The sequence below is a fragment of the Chanodichthys erythropterus genome, chromosome 8 (genome assembly GCF_024489055.1).
Source record: "Chanodichthys erythropterus isolate Z2021 chromosome 8, ASM2448905v1, whole genome shotgun sequence".
In the NCBI taxonomy this organism is placed as follows: domain Eukaryota; kingdom Metazoa; phylum Chordata; class Actinopteri; order Cypriniformes; family Xenocyprididae; genus Chanodichthys; species Chanodichthys erythropterus.
The window spans coordinates 12175213-12202023 of record NC_090228.1 but is presented as its reverse complement, the minus strand read 5'-3'; the positions used below and the strand labels follow the sequence as shown (position 1 = coordinate 12202023).

The 26811-nt window shown below is 38.9% G+C and overlaps 1 protein-coding gene across 3 annotated transcripts; it reads left to right on the top strand.

The window, feature by feature from the left end:
- Positions 1-2620: 2620 nt before the first annotated feature.
- On the top strand, positions 2621-26762 carry prickle1b (prickle homolog 1b). Of its 3 annotated transcripts, none has more exons than XM_067391835.1 (8): positions 2621-2823; positions 19763-19945; positions 21722-21835; positions 22383-22517; positions 23401-23604; positions 23691-23877; positions 24151-24996; positions 25080-26762. In XM_067391835.1, the coding sequence occupies exons 2-8, from the start codon at positions 19775-19777 to the stop codon at positions 26012-26014; spliced, it is 2592 nt and encodes an 863-aa protein (XP_067247936.1). In that variant the 5' UTR covers positions 2621-2823; positions 19763-19774; the 3' UTR covers positions 26015-26762. The 3 variants fall into 3 exon arrangements, with proteins under 3 accessions (XP_067247936.1, XP_067247937.1, XP_067247935.1); XM_067391836.1 differs by having other exon boundaries at positions 2621-2827; XM_067391834.1 differs by lacking the exon at positions 2621-2823 and adding an exon at positions 16694-16876.
- Positions 26763-26811: the final 49 nt, after the last annotated feature.

Below are 26811 nucleotides of genomic sequence, written 5' to 3'. Positions count from 1 at the left end.
GATGAATAGGGGAGATAAGCCTCTGAGATTAAAATGTATGGTAGAAAGGGGTTTCTGCTGTCATTGTGTAGCCTATGTGTGTTGGGGGCAGCCCTGTAAATTAGGTCAGGGGCCCAGGCCGTCTGCTGTCAAGAGCTGCGGAGCCAGTTCTGTCAAGGTGTCAGAAAAGTGATGTTTCTGTACTCTAAAGCTGTAAAAGTGAACGTCTCAGTGCAAACACACACAGTAACAAAGTGCTGATGGACTAGGACAGACGAGACAGTTGGTTGAAAAAACTCGGCTGAGTAGCATTAAACTGTCAACATTCCAGTTAATGCATTGAACTAATTGCACTTTGAGTCATCGGCAGGACAGGAATTCTGGATGTGCAATAACTATTTGATTGATATGAATCAAAGTTCTGTCACTTATTTTAAATCTTCAATCAAACATGGTATAGGGTGGAGGGTAAGTGCCCTTGAGCGAGCCACTTCACTTTGGGGAGCCTCAAGAGTGCAGTAAATCTCTCTCCTTGTCTCCCTTTCCTTCCCAGACATTCACAGTGCCAAAGAACTGAGGTGACTTTTGCCCTGAAAATATGGTGCTTCAAGACTTGTCGCATCAGGTTTGATGTCAGGGACATGAAGTGTTATTGGTTTACGCATGTCTTGTCATTGATGTCAGTACTGCTGCGGTGCATGTTGATTTAAATATACACAAGCACAGAGATGAGAGCTACGGATGCTTTTTGTTTGTGGACCATTGTGGTTGTTTATTTTGGGTGGTGGTGGTGGGGGGCAAAATTTTATTTCTCAATAAATAAAGGATTTTTCAAAGGATTACTTCACTTTCAAATGAACATTAGCCCAAGCTTTACTCACCTTCAAGCCATCCTAGGTCTGTATGACTTTCTTCTTTCTGATGAATGTAATCGGAGGAATATTAATACATATCCAGACGCATCCGAGCTTTATAACAGCAGTGAACGGGACCAGTGAGTATGAGCTGAAGAAACTGCATCCATCCACATCCATTATAAACGTGTGCTCCGGGGGGTTAATAAAGGCCTTCTGAAGCTAAGCGATTAGTTTGTGTAAAAACAAACATATTTAAATAAGTTATGAAGTAAAATATCTAGCTTCTGCCAGACCGCCTTCCGTATTCAACGTACGAAGAAAGTGTACAACTCTTGCAGTTCAAAAAGCTTACGCTAAGTCCTACGCCTTCCCTGTTCAACTTACGGAAAAAGTGTAACTGACGCGACGCCAGTTTACACTTTCTTCGTAACTTGAATACGGAAGGCGGTCTGGCGGAAGCTAGATATTTTACTTCATAACTTATTTAAATAGCCTATGGATTTTTTTTTACAGAAACGCATCGCTTCACTTCAGAAGGCCTTCATCAACCCCCCGGAGCCATGTGGAGTACACATTTATGATGGATGGATGTGAATGGATGCATTTTCTTACGTTCATACTCATCGGTCCCGTTCACTGCCATTATAAAGCTCGGATGCGTCAGGATATTTATTAATATTTCTCTGATTGTGTTCATCAGAAAGAAGAAAGTCATATACACTTGGCTTGAGGGGGAGTAAAGTAGTATAAAATATATATATATATATACACTCTAAAAAATGTTTGGTTAAAAACAACCCAAGTTGGGTTGAAAATGGACAAACCCAGCAATTGGGTTGTTTTAACCCAGTGGTTGGGTTAAATATTTGCCCAACCTGCTGGGTAGTTTTATTTAACCCAACTACTGATTAAAAATGACTATATGGCTGGCTTAAAATGAATCCAAAATAGGTTGGAAATTAAAAATCAGACACATAATTACTAGAGACAACAATAATAATCAAAAGGTGTACATTTATTAATAAGCAATTTAATAAATGTTTATTGTTTATTATTCATTATCTTGTTAATAAATGCTAATTTATTAAACATATTAATAAATGTTAATTTCCAGCATATTTTGGGTTCATTTTAAGCAAGCAATACAGTAATTTTTATACAACAGTTGAGTTAAATAAAACTACCCAGCACATTGGGCAAACATTTAACCCAACCGCTGGGTTAAAACAACCCAATTGCTGGGTTTGTCCATTTTCAACCCAACTTGGGTTGTTTTTAACCCAGCATTTTTTAGAGTGTATGTTTAACAATATGGAATAATACAAATCAGCAAGAACTGTATAATTGCACAAATGTTACTTGCAATATTCTTGCCATTGTAGTTTCTACTGGTTAAAACTAGTGTATTTTAATGGACTTTAGAAATAACTATTATAATATTACCAAAGAGATTTTAATTGATGATCATTTATGGCTTTATTTATACAAATACAAATAAAGCATATGTTAGTGTCCCTAGAACATAATTAGGATGTGAACGGGTTAAGATTCAGATTTCTCCACTACATCGCATCAATCAATGTGCGCTTTTGCGCATTCATTCGTCCGATGATGTTGAATTTACTTTGGACCCCTCGGAAAGTGAGAGAGGAGAAGAAAGAATGTGAGTGAGTGTTTGGAGGGATTGGTGGGGGCCGCGCGTCTGAGCCAATCAGCGCAGAGTATCGCTCATGTCATTTTAGCGCACCGAACACACGGGCTCTTTAACTGACTGCAGACTGCATGTTTACTCATCGCAGCTGGGATTCAAACTCGCTTTCTGCGTCTCCGCTATGCTGACCCATTGGCTTGCGCTATTTGGATACTGAACAGCTCCACGTCCTCTACAAGGTCGCTGATTTACTTTCTATCATCTGGACTCGAGCAAATGACACCAGTTGTGAATATTTTCTAGCAGCAACGGAATATATCAGCACATTTCGTCCTCGTAAGTATGTTTGTGCGTTCTGCATGCCCTTAAAATAGGTTGATGTGTCTTGTTTTAAATGTTAAGGGGTCGTAAATATCGCTTTCTAGTATTATAATGTGCATATAAACACGGGAAAATCAGAAACAATCTTTTTCAGCTGCGTAGCATGAATTTTAAAGGGAATAAAAGGGAACTAATAGCCTACGAACTGTATGTGCGCGTGTGGGTAAATGACAAATGAAAATATCATAAAAATGATAAATATTTAAGTTAGGATCTTAAAAGAATGTAATCGTTTTCTTTTCACAGGAATACAAATGTTGGTTATAGCCGACTTCGGTTTGCCAGGCAATTTTAATATTTTTTTAAACAAAATTGCTTCACTTTTTAAAAATACATAATAATGGGCTTAGAAAATAAGAAAAAAAAAAAAAAAAAAAACATGCCAATAGACTTTCCATGTCTCCGGACAGTTCAACCGCTTAGACATTACTTTTAAGATGCGCAATTCAGAAATTGAAAACATTTTTGTATGCATGACATTTTAATGTAGCCTATTTAATTGTATAGCCTAACTCAATAAATGTAGGGGAAAAAACGAGCCACTGACCCGTGATCGCTTTAAAAACACCCGTCTGACTGAATGAACACTGGATGTAATTATAATTATGTGAAAAGAAACTCAGACTCAGTATTTATGGATATGTGTAACATCACTTAAACTGTAGTAACGTTACCTACCAACTACTGCGTAAAGACGGACGGTGAGTTACAGCATAAGGATGTCTAGTGTGAAGCCCTGCGGGTCTCCAGATGTGTGTGTACACACACACTCAGCTGTTCCTTGTCACTCAGGTCAGGTCACTACCGGCATTAAAGTTTCTCTCTTTCCTGTCAATCAGGGTGCCGTTTGTCTCCTGACCTGTAGCTCACCAATCCATGACCCAAAGACTCAACTTTTCCATAATAAAAAGAAAAGAATGCTGTTAGTTGTTAAATACTAGCCGTTGGGGACCATTTCCATATAAGGCAAAAGAGACTTTACCTTCGCTGTTCTCTGTTGAAAGATCTGTTTGAGCGCGAATTTGACGGAATGACGCACGTATACCTTTCATACGAGCATTATTTTAATAAAATACACTCTTAAACCGCATAATATCAGTCTGTATCTTATTTCTGAACGTGAGGAAGTTTGTAGGCCTACATTAGGCGTTGGTGTCCTCTAGCGGTTGCTCTGTTAGTGCAGATTTGGCCTGACGATGTCATCGTGTCCGTTGCTCAATTTCAAAAGACCGTTGCTCAGCAACATATAAGAAGGAAACGTAAGGACAACACTGATTAGCTTAATAAATTTTTTTATTAATTTCATAAACATTGTGAACCCCAGATAGGCCTATATTTTATCCTGTAGGCTACTTTCAGGAATATTTAACCCGAAAATAAAAACTGTCATCATTTAGGCTAGCCTAATTACTCATTATGTTTTGTGATAGGCAGAATGATAGCATTGCATCGACGAAAACGAATGATTCAAGTATATTTTGTTTCAACATCTCACAAAAAAACTGTCAAAACAGTTGTGTATATCTCACATAATGTCAGAATGAGGACTTTGGGGGGGGGGGGGGGTAAACTACCTTTTAAGCAATGCCTGGTATTTTAAAAGAGACTCCAGGTGGGAGTGAATGACAAACCAGTTAACTAGACCCCTGGGGCTTCTCAGGTGACTTGAGCGGAAGTGGCAGATTTCCAAATGTGGCACCGAACAGAGATCTGAGATAGTTATGTAAAGACTTGGTTAATAGATGATCAATTATTACCACATGTGAAGCTTGGTTTCAGCTGACGGTACTAGAGAGTGATGTAGTGTGTCCTCATGGGTTGGTCTATATCTCTTAGATGTGTTTGAAGTTTTTTAGTTGACTACTATGGACATTTTTCAAATCTTGAGTACAAGAAATCAGGATTGTATTGAAAAAAAAAGTCAAACAATTTAGACAGTGAATGGATAATGTGGTTAAAGATAGGAAAATGTTCTAATCTACAGAGTTCTGTATTGCCTAGAACTACACATTTTTGGACATAAAACAAAATCACCATTATTTAAACTTTTGAAGTTCAAGTTAGTTAAGCTAGAGCTGTGTTTGGAACTTATATGATAAATAAATTTGTCTAGTATGCGAAATAAAGGGATATTTGTGCGAGAACAAGTCTGTGTGTGTGCGAGTAGCCACTAGAACGACAGAAAGAGCGATTCTAACCCCAGATCCCAGCATACAGGATATGCTCTGAGGAGTGCTTGTATATGTATCTGTGTTGATTTACTAGTGGTGAGCAGAGAAGGTTCACAGTGCCCTGTTTATGCTGGGAGGCCCTGACGTGTGCTCACCTATGCAAATCACCCTACACCTCAAACACATTTGGCAGCTTTCTATCTCTTCTCTTGCCCGGCCTGTGAATGCTGCCAAGCATGGAGAGGGGGACAGAGACAAGCTGCTCTTTAGTTGAGCTGAAAGAGTCAAACAGTCGGATTCTGATACAGGCCAGCTGGTATTTAAAGTAGCAACTTTAGACAACAGATATTTCATCAGATAGCAATGAGAACAACATCCTAGTCAAGCCAAATCGTCTAAAGCCATGCAAGTCAATGCAAGTAGCTGTTTGATTGTATACATAATTTACGATGACAGTCTTTAGAACCAGTTTAATTATATCGACAATAAACGAAGAGAGCGGGAAATGATCAGCAAATGACGCAAGCCGGGTTCAAACTTGAATCATCCACATAAGCACCACAGCTCAAAAAGTAGGAGGACATGGCGCTTAGTGCCAAGTCATGATCTGATATTGTTTTCTATTATATATACACTACCAAGCAAAAGTGTGTGGTCAGTAAAGTTTTTTTTTTTAAAGAAAATAATACTTTTATTCAACAACAATGACATTAAATCCATCAAAAGTGACAATTCTTTTGTAACTATGTAAAAGTCACACAAAAAAAATTCAAGCAGCACAACTGTTTTCAACATTGATAATAATAAGAAATGTTGCTTGAGCACCAAATCAGCATATTAAGGATCATGTGACACTGAAGACTGGCTGCTTACACTTCTGCAAAATAGCAGAAATCCTATTGGAAGCTCTGGAAAGTTGATCACATGCGAGCGCAGAGAAACTGAGAAAATGGAAATTACCCACCATGACTGACAGCTTGTAGGTCAAAGCACTTGTCTAGCTCAGTGTGGGAGATACTTGAGTTGTTTCTAATTATTCTATGCCTGAAAATGAAACACAAATGTCTGGCCTTGGCTCACACACGAAACCACATCATATTCACAGCCGTGTTGTGGAACATGGGGTCGATATTAAAACGTCATATCACCACAATCCAACTTGAAAGAATACATAAGGGAGGAGACAAAAATTGTGTTATGAGTATGAGGTAAGAACAAGTAAAATCTTTTGCAAAGCCAAGGGATCAGAGTAATTGATTTCATTATTTTTTTCCCTTCTTGTTTAGTTTTTTGTAAATGCAAGTGAGAGCAAGTTGATTTGGCACCGCAGTAATTACCCACAACAGGCAGTATCAGAGCAGGAGATTAAAGGCAGGTAATGATTTGGCTCAGTCAGACAGACGGCTGCCGGCAGCTGCCTTATAATCAGAGTGTGAGGATGAGACAAGGTAAACATGTGCGGCAGACGTTCAGCAGCTGGCCGCTTCCGGCAGCATGGAGATAAGGGCATCTCAACTGCTGCGGAGATGATCATACAGTCATCCTGACAGCTGAAAGGCGGCATGCTGCCTGAAGTACAATTGTTTGGATTGAGAAGTAGCACAGATCAATGGCACGATAACTAATTGGCATTGTGATTAAACATACATTTACGTTACAACTGTAACTATTAAAAGCAGGTGTGCATTTTTTTAAATACAGATTTTCTGGCATGTGTTCAAATGGATTTCCCACTTAATTTCTCCTCTGATTACTCTCATGTGAATGTTGTCACATTTCCAGGCCTTAAAAAGCCAATGCTGATTAAATCGTTGAGCTAATTCAATCAGGATATGCCTTTTTAAGTAAAGTCTTTATCATACACATTTGAGGTCTCTTGATCTCAGAATGTTCTCTGCTGTAAAAAATGGATAGTGAAATAAAATAGGGGAAATTTTCTATCAGAGCCATGGCCTAGTATGCTCCAAGACATTCAGCCAAGGTGCAAAAACGGGTGACGTGAATTCAAATCGGATTGCGAAATTTGCCAATACTGTCCTTCCTATCATTTTTATATTGGATAATGCGTTAAAATAAGAAGTGGCAAAAAAAAAAAAGTCCAAAAAATAAACAAATCAAATGTAGACACAAGGAACCCAATGTGAATTTGGATTATGTTGCTTTTAGACTTAAAGTTGCAATGAAATGGAGGTAGCAACAGATCTTTTTTTCTGTATTGAGACATCTGAGTGTACCAAATTATTCAAAAAAAAAAACAAAAAAAAAAAAACAGGTAGGGTGGGGATTGTATTTTGAGACGTGGCTGTTGGAAGGGAATAAATGATTGGATCCAGCATGCGTCACTAGAGAGAAGACGTTTTTTTACCTGAAGATTGAGTTATAACATTTTTATTAAACATTATGTGAAGAAAATGAATTAAAAATTAAACATAAATGGAAGAATGCACAATAAAATCTATAACATTTCAATTAGAAAATACATTTTCATTAAAGGTGAAGTGTGTAAAAGCAATGGTAAAAATCATGGAATTTTATTGCTCAAAAGGTGTGGAAAATCTATGAACAACTTACTTATAATCGTCCCTGCATATTAAGTATTTTAACATCAAAAACAGAAAGATACACATTTCACCGTTGAGATACTGTAATGGCTTTTTCCGCATAGCGTGGGATGGAAGACATGCTTATAAATTTTCTGTGGTTTACTAATGAATGCTTGGGGCTTTCCAGCACACTGCAACCAAACAGAGATTTTATTGTGTGCTTGTTTGGCTAGTAAAGGTATGGGGGTTTAATAGCTAGCATAAGTAACAAGTTATAAAGAATCATCCTGTGCGCTATGAATGAACCCCCGGAAACCAAACCGTTTGCTTTTCTAGAAAAAGAAAAACGTCAGGACAAGATTCATTATCTAAACGCATTCAGCTGTGAAATGCAACATGCAAAGGCTTGTTTTGGAGTCTCATCCTTTCTGCTTCTATGGTTTTCATGCCATGAAGCTGCTGAAATTCACACTGTAACCTATATATGTGTGTGCATGCATGTGGTTTACTTTGTTGAGAAACCCAGAATCCCCCTAAAGGGACAATGACATCTGTTTGGAGACTGAGGGCTTTACCTTTCAATAACACTTGTTGCTCCTCAGAGAGACATGATGGAGATCATTATACATTGCACTCCCATGACCCATTTCTTCCATGCCTAATGAGCTGAAATGTCTCTTTTTCTCTCTCTTGAGTATCTGCAGATTCATTTAAACAGATCTCAAAATATATCATAAATAAGATGACAATATACAGAGCAAAGTAGAACAAATTATGATATCAGTGTCTTTGCTGCACCAAAGATGTAGGGTATCGCTTTACAGTAACCACATGCCCACAAAAAGATTAGGCTACGGCGGAAGTAAAGCCTCAGCCCAGGTTTAAGGAACAGAATAGCATTATTTTGTCAGAGGGGCCCCTGACACAGACAGGCATTATGTGAGGATTACTATATCATCCCATGGTGTTGAATTACATATCAACGCCACCCCAAAGCAGCACTATTCTAACAGGTATAAATAGCCTTGCAGTGAAAGTAAAGTACAGTCTTGTTTGTCAAAAAGTAGGGTTGGCGATTAGCACCAGGCTTGTCATGTTACCAGCTTATGAATTATGTGAAACAGATTGGATTGTATAACAGCGTATGTGTGTTTTAAGACCAAACAATCAACCTGCCCTGGGGGTCTAGTGTCATTACTGTTGCATTCTCCCCCCTTTGGTTTTCTGGCTTGCATTTCCCTGCTGAGAGAGGAGTAATTACCTTCCAAATGGGGATGATGCAAGATAACATTCACAGTTGCACAATTTATCATCAGAATGACTGAGGTCTGTGTTTGGCACTCTCGAAGCGGTGTGTAGGTGGCCTCCGCTACATCCCCATATCGCTTACTAACACTTGACCAAATGTGCCAAAAATAGGCTTGCTAACTTCAGCAGATGAACATAATGGATACTCATGGTTTCATTTAGGATTTTAGGACCAGTGTTAGATCTCTTCTTCCGTACACTCTTAAAATAAAGGTTTATTATTGGCATCTATGATTCCATGAAGAACCTTTAACATTCATGGAAGCTTTCCATTCCACAAAAGGCTCTTTATAGGTGGAAAAAGGTTTCAAAATGTTATTCACACTAAGAAAAAATGATTCTTTTTAGAACTGTTCACTGAAAGGTTCTTTGGAGAACCAAAAATGGTTCTTTTATGGCATCGCTGCAAAATTAGATGGAGACGGATTACATGGAGGTGGATCTAATTGTGATTTTGCATTAAATTAAAAAAGGCAGGATTTAAGCAGACAAAATGATTGGAGAAGTCCGGCATAGGTCACCAGAGAGAACTCTACATTTTTCAACATAATTTTTAGGAACTTTTAATCAAAATGTCGGTGAAATGTCAAACACACATGGAAGAATTGTTCAGAATTCCGATCATTAACATGCATTTAAGAACTAGATTTTAATTTAATGCCAGCTTTAAGCCATTCTAGGTGCAAATGGCCACATTGTAAACTACAATGAAACGCTACACAAAGTATATGGCAGAAACTATGCATTTGTTTAAAAATAATAATATAAAATCTGATAGCAATTGTATCATAAACTGCACTTCTAAACAGCTTTTTTTCAGGTGTCAAACTAATGCACAACCCCCATACCTTTACTCTTTAATTGTGAAGTCGGACCATTCTATGAAAAATATGGTTGTTGTTATTTCTCTAAAACAAGACTACAGCTGAGCGTTACGATTTGTGAAAGCTTTGTGTATTATAGATGACTAGTCAAAAGATTGAGTGACTCAAGTGATCATTAAAACTCATTAACAAAACTTGTTTACTTAGGTGGCAAAGCCTACATATCACCAAACGTTAGCTAGATGCGCTTAGCTGTTTTTGTTACAGCCACATGAGTGTACACTGACATAAGACGGTGAGGTTCGTCAACCACATTAAGTCAATGATCTCTTCATCAGCACCTGGTTAAACTGCATGCCAGGATCCTGAGCCAGGAAAAACAGGCTAATGAACTAGCAAAACATATCAGGCTCATTGCTTCAACATGTTGCAGTGTATCTTCGCTAATAAAAACAAATCGCACGGACTTGTACCTCTCCTTGCGATTCCCGTCTGTTGCGCTTCCTCTGTGTGTCGACCTGGGAGTAAAAATCTCCTTAATAATCACAGTCAGCAGCATTAGGAGCAGATGTTCTGTGTTCGTTTTGGTATGAGGCAAATGATTGTAATTAGGAGATGTAGAGGTAAGGGGCCGTTGCGCTCAGTGGAAGCCCAGTCGAGTTTGAGGAGGGTTGTTGTTGGGCTGGGTGGTCTTCAGCTCTCTACATGAGGCCCTTTAGACATTTTTCAGACCACCCCAATTATATGTTTTGTGGTTACAGGACTTTAAAATGTCTTCTCATTACTAGTAATGAATGCACATATGGACAACATACTATACATTTACACATTAACAATGCTGACTGTCAGACACAATCCCTGGTGGGCACTGCATGTACACCTTGTCTATGCAGTCATTTTTGGTTCTGATTTATATTTCACATGTCATTTCTCGATTACATTCCCCTCAATCTCTCTGTGTGAACTTTACTAATCTAGACTGATGTCACAAGGCAAACTATCTTTGTAATCCTAAAAATAGGCTTAATTAAAAATTAGATTTCTGCAAAAACTGTATTTTGGGGTTAAATTGTACATGCCTTTTTTGAACTTTGTAAGAGTGTACATCTTCTGCAGGTAAGCCCACCTGTGTCTGGAGAGGTTAGCGTGACCTCTCCTTTTTTTAAAGTGGAATGTATCAGTTAACAATATCAAATTAGGCAGGCAGGAAAGGGCACAGAGGCCAGTAATAAAACAGGGCCCATTATGAACTAAATGCATGCACACACGCAGCTGGATCCCTGCAGATGAGAAGCCAGACACGCTCTTCATATATCATCATTACTATAATCTTCTCTACATTATACTGTATACTATTATAATGCAGTCACACCTAAATGCAATTACAGTATTTTAAAGTCTTGATTACAGTATTTTACAGTCAACACAGGTTCAGGTCAGGTTTCCAAACTGAATAGAGATAATCATTCATCCACAAGAGGACTCTTTTTAGCCCGCAGGACTCGCTCTTTCCAGTCTAGTGCGATACATATAATTTGTGTGGCAATCGTCTTGAATAATGTTGTTTTTACTGTACTACGGCATGATAACTATCAATAATGGCTTATGTAACAATACGTTATAAATCCCCATGGGATTAGTATAGGAAGACGATGTTTTTTTATTCCAAGACCTTTTTATACTTGTTAATTGTTCGAAATGATGGCTGATGTCCAAAGGTTTTAAATTGGCTTGTGTAAAATCCTTTTAAAAAAGCTCTTTATCACACAACGTGTCTCTACACATTACAGCATGTCTGTGATGCCGGCTAATCTGAGCTTCTTTCCACTTGCAAACTATTCAGGAACACGACTACCGCCTTTTTATTAGGCTTTACAGCCCTGTGAAGGTGTTTTGCAAACATTCATTGCCAGGCTATAAAGATTTGGCACACATAAGTTTGCCGTTTTCTTTTATGGCCCTATGTCTCACACCATCTTGTGCCTTTTTACTCTTCCATGACACAGAATATTAACAGAGCAGTGAGAAAAGTACTTGCAAAAGCATTGCTGATGGATGTGCTTTGACTGGCAGCAATGGGTGAGACTTTAATCAGACTTCAATGTCTGTAAAGCAGTTTCCAGGTGTGAATCAAGTCAATTCAAATTCGGACCTCAGGAGTGAGTTCAGTGTGCTAAATGTGAATGGGCTGATAATGGGTGTGAATTAGGACTTTGTGACTGGAGGGAAAGTAAATGCTTGCTGATCTGCACTGTATGGAAAATGGTGAGGACAGCCATTGGAGACATCAATAAACTTGTGCATTTGAAATGGAGATGCTTAGGATTAAGTTTTACTGATTATCTGAGATCATTTTTGCTGATTCTTTTGTAAATTCTAAGGAAATGATTTTTATTTACCTTACTGTCATGTTTTTGTAATGTTTTAGACCACCTAAATGGCACAAATTTGTCAAGGAAATAAATTTATACCCATCGAATTTCAACGGAGAGCAGAAATTGCCTGAAAGTGGTTTTAAATACCTAGTTGCAACAGTTAAACTCATACCAATTGAAAGAATAAAAACTTTCCACATTTTCTTACTAAAAATAGTTTTATTTATTTCAATATTGGAATTCTTTTGGAAAATCTTGAAAAAAAAAAAAAAAAAGATTGGTAACAAAGCATTTATGTATAATGCATTTTAAAAGTATGATTATGCCTTGTAATGCACTGTATGGTTTCATGAATAAGTTTTGTAACTATAATACTTATGTAATCATTGAACACACCTTTAGAAAGTATAATGCATTAAAACACGAAAATATATATATATATATATATATATATATATAAATATATATATATATATATATATATAAATAAATAAAGAACTGCAAATATCATAAGGAATTTTAACTTGTTACAATTATTTATGAAAAGATATATAATGCATACATTATTAATACCTTTATAATGCATTATACATAAGGGCTTTAAGTAAAGTGCTACCAAAAGTGTATACAAGCTAAAATAATTACCTCTAAAACACTGCTGAAACAACGAGGAATATAAAAATGCATATTTTTGAGTAAAGTTAAAGTTGAACTTAATTGTTGCTTTGACTTTCTGTCAGCGCACAAACCATGCTAGGAGCGGCTTGTGTAGTGAATATTAATGACATCATGTGACGTTCTCCCTAAATGATTTGTTTAAAAACAGATGTTAGTAGGTGTTCATCCCATTGCTAAATAAACCATTTAGCAGAAGCCACTGCTTGATCATCTTAAAGTCATCATTTTACACGGCTGACTACATTTTTGTTCGTAATGCAATTACATGACAAAAATGCTCAGACAGGAAAAATATGTCAGAGCGCGTCTGTGTCACTTCGCAGTTATGCCCTGAAAGAACATTCGATGCATCACTGCTTCCTCCTCCGTAATCCTCAGTGTTACTCAAATCAAAATGACTGATCTAAAGAAGTGGCATTCAAGAGACCGACTGAAGTTGTGAGGTGTAAACTGCGCTACATCAGAGACACTCTGATGTGTTGTCCTGACAGTGTGAATTAAAACACGTACGGCGTGAGACAATCACTGATTCAGTCGTTATCAAATCAATAGTGCAATCACCATCCTACAGAGGCAGTGATAAAAAAAATTAACTATCAAAGCCTGAATGCAGAGAAAAGAGATCATTTTTTAATCCCAAAACCTTATCTTAGCATTCAACACTTTTTTTTTATTTTTTTTACACAAACATGACATTATTTGCATACAAATGTTGGTTTTGCTGTAATTGGAGCAGCTGCGTGTGAGCAATTGTGCCATGTTCCATTAGTTTGATGCCTTGTCATTAACACGGGAAGGAAAGAGCAAATCTAAAGACTTGGAGAGATGACCAGAGGGAGCAGGGTGTGTGCGGGGGTCAGGGGTCACAAGAAAAAGCGTCATTAGTTAGGTAGCACTGACATGTGAATACAGCAAGGCAGCATCCATTCTTAAACACTTGTCAATTGGTGTGGCAATGAGGTGAAATATGCGTTATCGCTTATAATGGCTTGCCAGGGGAAGGTCGGCCCATTTTACAATGGGAAGAGGAGGATGTGAACCTTAGGTGTTTCGCAAGTAGCTTCCCTTTCCTTTAAGATAGCACAGAGGTAACTGTGCAGGGATTTGGGTAATAGACTGCAACTTAAGTTTTCTAAGGAAGCAGGAAGGGTTGTGCTCTTCCACCATTCACATACACTACAAACACATTGAAGTATCTGCTCCAGGAAATGATGGGAACAGTGTCTGCTAATTGCAGTTTCGTTGTGTCTATATCCGGACAAACTTTCGCAAGTTTGTCTGGATATAGACAGGACTAACTTGTCCTGTCTATAGGAGAACAGATAAGGACACACAGATAATGTGTAATTTCTCTAGAAACATAAGGTTCTTATTACCAAGTTCTTCATCCGGTGTCTTATTTCGCTCTTACTAAGGAGAATCACTATGGCATTTTCTGCCATTTCGATGGTGTTTATGATAAACATCTTAAGCAGGGAAAAGGGTTTCTAACAAAGGTTATCTTGATAGTTAAGTGGTTCTTCATTTTCTGCCAAAATCCAAAGAGGAATCCATCTTGGTTTGCTTGTTCTCTTATCTTGTAGTCTAAAATGACCTCTCAGATCTGGAAGACGCTCAAACTCAAGTTCTTCACGGTGACTTGAAATTGAACTGGGATGATTTGGCAATTGTTCAGTCTAACAATTTCACACTGGCTTAATGTGGCATTTCAACTGGATCGTGATAAAGTATCTATGACCAAACAGAGATGCATGTGAAGAGGGTCCAGCTTTTGTGTTTTTGTGAGTATAACAACAAAAACAGCACATTTATCACAAGACGCTTACGCTGCAATCCTTAGAATGAATAAATGTTAGTATTGATTATACTTGTTGACCATTATTCTTAAAGTTTCTTGAGAGAAGATGACTTCTCAGTGGTTTTTCCTTTGTGAGATTCCAGAATTGGAAAGAAATCAACACAATAAGGTCATTGTATTCAGCTGAAGTGTGGAGGTGAGAGATGGCTATTGGGGCCATCGTCACTGTCAACACACTGAGCTCAGTCTGAAGGAATGAAGAGGAGGGGGATATTGAGCTTATGGAAATGCCTTAGAACTTGTGAGAAGTGACTCACAAGTAGGGTTGGGAACCATCCCGCATTACCATTGTTGTCTGATAAGACTACCAGTGTAGTCGGATTCCCTACAGTTCTTTTGGGTGAATCAAACACAAACAACTACACTAACAACTAAATGTAAACATGTAGTTAAATATACACATTATGGGTTTTTCCAGTAGCATTTAAAGAAACCGTTTAATTAAAAGAACTGTTAAGGAACCAGAATCGGTCACCCTAAAGTTGAAATTTTACTCTGCTCCACGTCGTGCATAACAACGACCCTTAGCGGTTATAAATTCACTGTAAACCATGGCTTCTTGAGGCTTAAAGGGATAGTTCACCCAAAAATGAAAATTTGATATTTATCTGCTTACCCCCAGTGCATCCAAGATGTAGGTGACATTTTTTCTTCAGTCGATCACAAATGATGATTTTTAACTGCAACCGCTGCCCTCTGTCATTCAAATCATTGCAGTAGATGGGAACTTCATCTATAAGAGTGAATAAACCTTGCTTAGACAAATCCAAATTAAACCCTGCGGCTCGTGACGACACATTAATGTCCTAAGACACGAAACAATTGGTTTGTGTGAGAAACCGAACAGTATTTATATAATTTTTTACCTCTAATACACCACTATGTCCAACTCCGTTCAGCTTCCGGTGAGTGAGGTCAGATCGCGCTCTGACAACGGAAGTGATGTGTCGCGCTCATTGAAGTATATGGGCGAGACATCACTTCCGTCTTCAGAAAGCGTTTTTGACCTCACTAGCAGGAAGCTGAACGGAGTTGGACATAGTGGTGTATTAGAGGTAAAAAATTATATAAATATTGTTAAGGTTTCTCTCACAAACCGATCGTTTCGTGTCTTAGGACATTAATGTGTCGTCACGAGCCGCAGGGTTTCATTTGGATTTGTCTAAGCAAGTTTTATATACTGTTATAGATGAAGTTCCCATCTACTGCAATGATTTGAATGACAGAGGGCAGCGGTTGCAGTTGAAGAAAAAATGTCACCTACATCTTGGATGCACTGGGGGTAAGCTGATAAACATCAAATTTTCATTTTTGGGTGAACTATCCCTTTAATGCTTTATTCTTTGATCATTTACTCACCCTAATGTCATTCCAAACCTGTATGACTTACTTTCTTCTGCAGAACACAAAAGAAGATCATTTGAAGAATGTTTTTTGTCCGTATAATTAAAGTCATTGGTGGCCAATGTTGAGTTGAACCCAACAACATTCAATGTCAGGACAAAAACATTTTGTGTTCTGCAGAAGAAAGATAGTCATTCAGATTTGGAATGACGTGAGGGTGAACGCCTCAATTTTGGACACAAATGCACAAGTATAAATTATTGTAACAAATGCTTACTTGAAATGCATGTACTGAGAGGTAATGTTAAATGATTCATTATGCCATTCCAATATCTGATTGGAACCTCTAAGGTTAACATATTTCCTGAGCACAATCCGTTCTTCCTTGACACGCCAAATGTAGCTAAAATAACAGGAACTCTTGGCCATTGGTGGAAAACAACAAGCCCTTGATGCAACTTATGTAACATTCAATGCTGAATGAACTCCTCCAGGATGTACTTGACTTTGAATGTTTAGGGACAAAACAAATGGCTCTGTGGATTGAAGAGAGTTTGTTATGGGATGTGGATAGCTCTCTTACAGCAGGAATGAGGATGAATGTTGTTTTGGGGTGGGGGAGGATTTCAGTTTGAAGTATAGGGGGAGGGCTTAAATGTGAAGGGGGCTGGCCAGGGGTTGGCTCTGACTACAAGGAGACATGCTACTTGGCACACACATCGATACATTCATTTAAACGTTTTCAGAAACACAGGGCAACTGAATTCTTACTGACTATCCAAGCTACAAACATTCAGGGGAATTTTGACTGAATTTACACAATTTCATTGTGGACATGCTTGCTTTCCTCTCCAACTTGCACTAATTGGAGGCTTTTCCTGAGTGCTGCAGGATGCATTACACACAGGTAAGATGCTTCTCGAAATGCAATCAAGTTTAAACTAGTCTCACACTGTAAATATGAAACTCTAGACTTTGCAGTGAGTACAGTCACACAATCGGACTGATTAGGTGATAAGTGTTTGATGACAGACAGAAAGCAGCAGTTAAAATAACGTGTTATGATCATAAGCAGTTTTGGCAACAGGGAGCTGAGATCAAAAATTGGTAAAAAAAAAAAAAAGGGGGATGTGAGAGAGGATGTCAAGTGCACCTGGAATTTATCAGGCCTCATTTACACCTGATGTTAAAATTTATTTTGGTGGACAGCTCTGAGATCCAATAATTCATCGGAAGTTAGCCGGAACTGTAGATTCAGGTATATTTGGGATGATTTTTTTCCCATTATCAACATGCAGTAACTAGGACCCCTTTTTAATACTGCAGATGATCAATTTCAGTTTTCTTTGAAATGAGCTGAATTTAAGGGAAAGGATTTAACAAAATATTAAATGATTTGGAGGGTCCATAAGTAAAAGTTTAAAAATTGGTCAAAAAACTAATAGATCATGCATAAATCTAAATATTCTGGGATGTGTGCCATTCAGTATAATTACATGCAGGTATAATTGAGCTAAAGAGGTTTTTAGCTTCATCTCAGTGGTCAAAAATACACAAAACAAAGGGTTACTTGAGGGAGGGAGGATGGGGGTATAAAATTTCAGTCAGACCAAAGTCATTTATATAACATCTTAGAAAGACATATTATTGCTTTAGTCCAACTGCAATTGAACTTTTAAAAGAAATGTAATTGTACATCTTTGGTGGTTATGGCCCTGGTCATATGATGAATATCATCACATCAGTGAAGAGCTACAGGTTTCATTCAGTTCTATCTTTGGTCCCTACACTGCATGCATACAGTGGCATGAAAAAGTATGTGAACCCCTTGCAGAATCTGTTAAAAAAAAAAAAAAAAAAAAAAAATGCATGTTATTTTTTGTTTAGTACTGTCCTGAGTAAGATATTTTACATAAAAGATGTTTGCATTGAGACTCATGAACAACCATCACAAAACAAAAAAAACAGTCGTAGATCATCAGGTAACCACACACAGTATTGAGAATGAGTGGTTCACATACTTATGAATGGGGTTATTTTAATAAATTCAGCTATTGTTTTGTCTTGTGAACTAAATGCAGACATCTTTTATGTAAAATATCTTACTCAGGACAGTACTAAACAAAAAATAACATGCATTTTTTATTATCCCTCTTATTTTATTAAAATAATTCTCATTTTCACAGATTCTGCAAGGGGTTCACATACTTTTTCATGCCACTGTAAATTCATGTCAAACTCACTTACCGGTAGTTTACTTGATGTTTGCATTACAGAAAATGTTATATCACAGACCTGACAACAGAGGCACTGTGAAGCCCAGGTTTGTTGAACCTTAGCCTCAGGTGGAATGGTTGTAATCCAAACCTCAGTTAATCCACACACCAGTCTGTTTATTTCAAAAGTGTTTCATATGAGACACGGTAACTCCCGGTCAGCGCTGAGCGCTTACTCCCCTGTTTGAGGTGCCAGTCAGATCAGTGGCGTACATCTGGAATGTGTTTATATTTCTCTACTCTTGTGACTTTTTAAAAATGACCTCTCTTCAAATGTCCTTTCCTCCTACATATGTTCCTTTGAAAACAGGGCAGGGTAGAACGGTTCTGTTTTTGTTTTTGCCACAAAGCCACATATTGTGTCGGTGCCAGAGAGTGACAAGGTGTAACGTGAGTGCTTGTGTATGTTGGCCCTGGAAGCCACAGCAGGCATTTCCTTCTCTGCAAGAAAATTTTAAAGAAAGCTGGCAGAGAAAGTACCAAAGGTTTGGTGTAAATTAATTTCACATACACAAACACAAATATATAATCATAAAATCCTAGTCTACTCTTTTTCTCATTGCTTAGTTCAAAGGATCTGGTGCTGTATGGCCGTATCTGACCGTTCATTCTCATTCAGGTGTGGTAACTGAGTTGAGAGGTTACTAGGCACTGATGTGAGAAATTAATTTGCATTTTCATTTGACTGGGGTCATAGAAGGTGAACTGGATTGTGATTGAGGCAATCCAAATTACATTTTCCATTAAGAGAACAGGGAAAAGTGTTATCTGTAAGGCACCCCATCAATGCATCTTTGTACTGCAAATCTATTATCTTTGCTTTGAAGCGTATAAATACTCAGAATAGCAAGTATCTTACAACACGCACAAGACCAGAAACATTCTAAACTTATTCTTGGCAATGAAGACCTAAGATAAAACACTCAATCTGTAATCTATCACATAATGGGCTAAGAGTGCACAGGACTTTCCCTGTGACTCGGGGCAAACTAAAAGAGGGATCATCAAGCTCCAACCTCATCCCAAACAAGGGCGTTCACACACTATATCGGACTCATTTGCAATTCAAAACATTTGAATTAGGAGTGTTCTTTTCAACACCTAGGGACCAAAGGCATTTTATCTGACAGAAAGTACTCTGAAGTGCTTAAGCATCAAGATAAAGAAGGCCTGGAGAAAGAGCCACGAGTGTTTAATCCTGCTTCGTGTACACATTGACATCTTATCTGCAAGCTTAAGGCTTGGCCTGAAAGGCAATACTCTGCTGACATTTCAAAGCAGTCCTCAACCTCCCCATCGTTTTATATATCTGGAAATTCTCAAGTCCCAGATAGATAAAGAAAACCCCACAACAGTATCAGCACTGGAAGTCATTCACCATCTCCATTTTCGGATGTTTTGAGAACATTCTTGCACAAAGCATAATGCATATTTCATAAAACAGATGCAGCTGTAAACTTTGGGTATAACCCAATTTAATCTTTAAAAACTAAAACCTCTTTTTATTATCTGAACAGTGCCCCCATCTGATGAGTCTTGAAACTGCATCAGGGATCTGGCCCATTACTCGGGCAGCGGACATGAACTCAAGGGGAGCAAAGGTGGCACTTGGGTTTCAGAGGAGTTCAACCTCTGATGACGACTCTGGATGTGCTCTGGAGGAGTACACATGGGTTCCTCCTGGACTACGACCTGAGCAGGTAAACCTTGAGCCTCATATATTTTTATTTGCATAGTTTTCTCATCAAAGTTGAGGGCAGGCAGCCAGGACCACAAGTAAAAAAGCATATCTCATGTTATTGATAATTCTAATTGTCTGCAGACATCCAAAAATTCAGAAAGAAATGGTCTTTCCCTGACTCCACAGAAAGTGTCTTACTTAAAATTAGATTCTAAGCCAGTTTAGGTTTTTGATGTAAAACCAGCCAGTCAAGCTATTGCAGTGTGATGGCTGCCTTTACACGTGGGTATGAGATTTTCAAGAGGATCTGAGCTTCTGAACGTGAATTTTAGGCAGTGCATGTATCCTCAGTGTTTCATCTACCCTAGAACAAAGCTACACATGACCTTGCAGGGGGCCAACAGCTCTTAATGAATCTATTCTTTGACATGTGCAAAGTCTGGCAAGCTTTCGAAGTGGAGACTGGACCCTCTCAACCTTGATATTGAGCACACTTGTGACCTATAACTGACTGACAGTGTGTTGATGGGCAGCACAAAGCCAGCTGAAAGTAGCTGAAAATTTGTAAAGGGCAGAACTACTAGTTTAAAAAAAATAGAGACCTGAAGTGAGTACTAGAAAATTTAGGGAGAAAAAATATTTTCATGTTGAGAAGTCAAGGATTTTTCTTAGAAAAGAAATACCATATTGAGGAACAAGAATTAGTGGTAATTGCTTTGAATCCTCCCTGCGGTGCACAAACTGTTGCAGGCATTTAATTTCCCCAAAGAGAGGAGTCTCTTAATGGCAAAGTGAAGTCATTTATGGCAAAATGCTTAAACTACAGCCATGGTCTGGCATTAAAATGAATAGTATTATTTTCAGAAATATACCAAATTACATTTTAGTCATTGTTATTTTAAGTTAGCTATTGAATTAGATCAGGTTACCATATAGAACCTTATTGTAAAGTGTTACCATTCCAAAAATATTACCACTGTTAAATGTGGTGCTCCTCAGTGTGTTGGCTTAAACTACCTGAACTATACTTGTGTGGTTCAAGCACTAGTCCCAACAAAAGCCATTTAGATAACATACTTTCTTGCCCTGCTGTATGAAGTAAGCAAACAGAACTGAGCCTGTGTCTAGGGGCTAGCTGGCACTTTCCTGACACAAGGCAATACACAAACACATGCAGACCCAACGAGGGTGGAGGTAGGACTAGAGTGAAAGAAGGTCTGGAGTGAAGTTGAATGTGTTTTTCCAACACCCACCTTCTCATTTTTCAAAACGTGAAGTGGGAGGCCTGACATCCTCATGAAAGCTCTTCTCCCAGTTCTGTGAAAGGCACTGCAATGAGCTAAAAAAAAAAAAAAAACTAACTTGAAGGCAAAGACATTCTTGAGGTTTATAGAGAATTTAGGGCAATTTGTATGACAGCTCTCCATATCAAATCCCACTCATATCCACATATACACCCAACCCCACTGTTACAGAAATAACAATCTGCCTTCATCTAGATAGTAACACTTAAACACAAGGAACATTCCAGCAGACATCTATCTTTGTGTCTTTAATGGCATACAGCCCCATAAATAGCCCTCAGGGTCGCCACTGACAGACACCGCTGTTTAAACGCTTTGTCCCAGTCAATGATATACCCACTTCCCTCTTGTTGGGGGAGACAATCGGGAGAAGCCTGTATGACAGGTTGAATGATGTAGCACCAATTGAGGCTGGTGTCTCATTTCAGCTTTCAGCTGTTGAAAGCAAACCCTAATCCTCTCACTCTCTGTTTGCCTTCTTTGCCCATCAGGTTCAGATCTACTTTTCATGCCTGCCAGAGGAGAAGGTGCCATATGTCAACAGTCCTGGAGAAAAACACAGGATCAGACAACTTCTCTATCAGCTGCCACCACATGACAATGAGGTATAAGGGAAAAAAAGTGAACAATGAAAGTGATAGAGATGACATTTAAGCTGATAGAATACACAACAGTTTTACTAGAGGACTTTTATCTGCAAGATCATAAAGTTCATACAAATACTTCTTGAGTTAGTATAAGATGTTTTAGTGGTATCACAGAGGGAAATCTTTCTCCTTTCCACTAGCAGCAATAAAATGTTCCTCTGTGATTTTTATGGTGCTTGCTGTAAGACCTAGAACTGTGTACTTTAGCAAATTCCTAGCATGACTGTGGGTTACAGATCTAAAAGGCTCTTCACGTGTGGCATCATTGTTTACCCCCCTGCAGGGCCAAACAGAGCAAATTATTTGTCTTTTGTCATTTTGTATGAGTTCTACAAGTCTGTTGTAAACTCTGAGGTCGATTTGTGTGCTTTTCAACTTAGCCCCAAAAAAGTGGGAAAAAGAAACTCACAACTTTGGCATCAAGCCTCTGATAAAACTTGCTGCAGCTATTCATCTGTTCTTCATTTAGGCAAATAAACATTTTTTTACCTTTGCTTTAACACAGATCCGATACTGCCAGTCCCTCAGTGATGAGGAGAGACGAGAACTCCACATGTTTAGCATTCAGAGGAAGAAAGAGGCACTCGGGAGGGGAACCCCAAAACTGCTTCCCAGAGCCCTGCAGCACATTTGTGAGCATGTATGTATAAATGCTCTTTTTCCCACCATCTGTAAAAATACTAGTCAAAACAATAGAGGCCACATTCAAACTCCTAAAGGTCATTATGTGAACGTCTTCAATGTATACATATTTGAGAAAATGCTACACTTGGAAGATCTATAGTCATTTCTGTGACCATTATTTCTGGCCATATCAAATTTACTTACAGTCATGAAAATTAAGTTTCTGCTTCATGCTACATTCCCTTGGAAAGCAATGTTGACTAGTCATGGCAAATCAGACAACTTGGAAACATGCAAATGGTCCAATTATGGCCTAAAGACAACCAAAGCACAGAGAAAATTCATGGAAAAGATTAAGTATTACAACACACAATCTTTGGCTGAAGACCATCTCCTTCAGGGGCTGGAGTTAGCACATGAGAGCCAGTGCAGAGGGTTGTTTCCTGTTGAGAAGACTATAAACACAAACCAAAAAAGTCTAGCATCATAATACCTCCGAAAAACAGATGTATTCCTTCACCACAAATTGCCACACACAACACTGCAGAGCAGTGCTAATCTCAGGTCTCTGGTTTCCGTTGCCGAAAAAATTTGCGGGACACTCAACACCCCGGTTTCCAAGGCCAACGGCCATGTAGTAATAATGGGAAGCAGCTGTGAAATGAATACTTTGGCAAAAGTACTTCTAAAAAGACTCATGATCATGCATTTGGCCATGCTCAGCTGGTCTTTAGAAGACCATGTCAACAGAGATGGGGGTCCATTTTAATTAAAACTTAATGTCTTTGTTCCAAAGAAAAATGCAGAGTAAAATCCAATACAATGCAAGATGTCTTTGTATGACCAAAGCAGCCATATGCCAGCCTTTGATTCTCATAAAATCTTACTTTGAATTTCAGTGCAAAGAGAACATCAAGGGTGGAGAGATGGCAGTGTTTGCTTCACGAGCAGGCCCCAGCCCGTGCTGGCACCCAGCATGCTTTACTTGCTCCACCTGTCATGAACTTCTGGTAGACCTCATCTATTTCTACCACAATGGCAAAATCTACTGCGGTAGACATCATGCAGAGCTTTTGAAGCCACGGTGTTCAGCTTGTGATGAGGTGAGGATATATATCCTTTTCTGAAGAGCCAATGCACAAAGAAAGAAATAGCCAAGAAGAACTTCTAATTTCGACTCTTTTCACAGATAATCTTTGCTGACGAGTGTACTGAAGCTGAGGGTCGTCACTGGCACATGAAACATTTCTCTTGCTTTGAGTGCGAGACTATTTTGGGAGGACAGAGGTACATCATGAAGGATGGCCGACCTTTCTGCTGTGGATGCTTTGAGTCACTGTATGCAGAGTACTGCGAGGCCTGTGGGGAGAATATTGGTGAGTTACCTCTGTAACAACTGAACTTGTGTGGCAGGGATGTCTATTCCTGCTCCTGGCGGCCCACTTCTTGCAGAGTTCAGATCCAATCGAGTCCAATATACCTGCGAGAAATTATCAATTCCTTGATTAGCTGGTTTAGGTTGGTTTAATTAGAGTTGGAGGGCCACCTTCCTGCAGAGATTTGCTCCAGGAGCAGGATTGGACACCGTTTTATGTATATCTGGTTGAAAAAGTACAGCATTTCTCACTTGTTGATTTACCTTTATTCAGGCGTCGACCATGCTCAAATGACATATGAGGGAGTACACTGGCATGCTACTGACAAATGCTTCTGTTGTGCCCAATGCAAAACCTCCCTGCTGGGCTGTCCCTTCCTTCCAAAAGAAGGCCGAATTTACTGCTCTAAGGATTGTAGCCTAGGTGAGGACGTCCATGCTTCTGACTCTTCAGATTCAGCCTTTCAGTCTGCTAGATCACGGGAGTCTAGGCGTAGCATACGAATGGGCAAGAGTAGTCGCCCTATAGAGCAGTGCCAGCAGACAAAACTCTATTCGGCAACAGATTGCAGGACCTCTAGTTTCTGTGGTGACAACACCGAGACCATGTGTAATCAGTTGGAGAGAATCAGCTTTGCAGAGGACAACTACTGGAGAGACCGGGATGAGCAGGAAGCCCCCGAGGACTGTGTGGAAGATTGGGCTGAGCATGAGGACTATATGACTCAGCTGCTCCTGAAATTTGGAGACCGTGGTCTCATCCACATGGAGGACACCAGGCCAGCTGAGCCATGGATGATGAAAGACTCTGAGGCCATCAGGACCAAACCAGAGATGAAGATCAGCAGCCACAATTTGTCAAGTAAGAAGCACCACACAGATATGTATTGGGCCCAGTCTCAGGATGGACTTGGAGACTCTGCCTATGGTAGTCACCCTGGCCCAGCCAGTGCTAGAAAGATTCAAGAGCTGGAGATGGATCAGGGAGCAGTGTCTGGATTCTGGTCTGAGCCTAGGCAATGGTATGAAGACTCATTGGAGTGCATTACAAGTGAACTCCGGAAGGCAGAACACAACATTGGAGATTCTATGGATTCTCTTGCTCTCTCAAATATTACAGGTAGGCCATGCATCAGAGCCATGTATTTCTTTTTCCTTCTTAAATTAATCTTAATTACTCATAACATGTCTTTAATTTCTCAGGAGCTTCAGTGGATGGAGAGAGCAAAGACAGACAGACCATCTACTCCCTCCAAAGCATGAAAGAGCAGGAGAGGGAGACAGAAGAGTGTGATAACATTAGTAACATGGGCACACTTAACTCCTCAATGCTCCACAGAAGTGCTAATTCATTAAGGAGTTTGAACTCTGAGCTGGACCGTGAGGATACACTGGAGCAAGGAGAGAGAGAAGGCGAGGAAGAAGAGGACAGAATTCCACCTTATTTTGGAGAGGAACTACCCTCTCCACTGCATCTTCCAGTGCTGAGAAGGACCAAGTCTCAATCTCAGACCCAATCCAGACCTCAGCAAGTGAAGTTCTCCGATGATGTTATGGATAAAGGATATTATGGTGGGCTAGGCTTGAGGCAACCACCAATGAGTGAAAGGACTCGCAGACGGACCTATCACATGGAGGAGGAAACACAGAGACGTCCTGCTAACAGACATCACCACAAACGCAGACAGGGACGGAAAACACGTTCAGAAAATGCCTTGCACCTGCCTTCCAAAAATCGGGGTAAATTGCATGTTGTGCCTCAGGTAATTGGCTCAAGCATACCAGAGCCCAGGAACGGTATTCTTCTAAATCACTCAGCACATAGTCAGCACCCTTATCATCAAACCACATCAGACTTTGTTCAGCAGGGCATGGTCCGAAAGGACTACTTCCAAGACTTTTGCGATGATGATGATGATGATGAAGATGACTGGTGTTCGACATGCTCTTCTTCATCTTCAGAGTCTGAGGAGGAGGGATTCTTTCTTGGCCAGCCAATTCCGAAGCCCCGTTCCCAAAGCTTTCATTATTATACAGAGGACTATCCGACTCGCGTGACCGCTTTAACACCTCCTTACGGCTCACGGACCAAACTGAAAAAGAAAGGTCACAAGGGCAAAAACTGCATAATTTCTTAGACTTAAGACTGAAAGCATGCCTTTGTTGCAGCTGGAATATAAACATGACTGATCTTAAAGAAGCTGGAAAACAAAATGTTTTCTTGAGAGTTGTCTTTACAAGTGCAGAGTGTCAGTTGTGTTGCTGTTGTATGAACAATGAAAGCAACATGTAATATTTCCTTGTACATTGTATAGTAAAAACATTATTCCCAAAAGCAAAATTACTGAGTAGCATGTAGACTAACAATAATTATTTAATAGTGCAAGCAATGTATATTTGTTAAATTAAGATTGGAGTACTGATATTTTTATATCCAAATATGTTAAATGATTAAATTACAATTCCTGTCCTCAGAAAAAGCTTTTAAGATTATTAATGAACAAAACAGAGGTCATTTTATTGACCAGGGGTTTGCAAATGCAAAGTATATATGCACTATTCATGTTTAATGATCTCGATATGTTACTCTGCAGGTGTAATAACTGTACCCTTAAACAATTCTGTCCACAATTTGCTTATGCGCTTAAACAGTGTTGGGGTAATCTTCCCTCTACTATGTACATTTCACCACTGGTAACCATACTATCCCTTTTTAACATTAAGATGTCAATAAAATAATTCAAGAGAGATTTAATACATTCCCTTGCAACTTGATTTTTCTCATTTATTCACTGACTGCTTGAGAAAATATTTAAATATATGTGATTACTAAACATTTCAACTTTATTTAATTTCAAACATGAAATCACAAAAAAAGTGTTTTATTAAATCAAAAGGAAAACATGCATTATAGTAAGTTCAAGACTCTTTAATA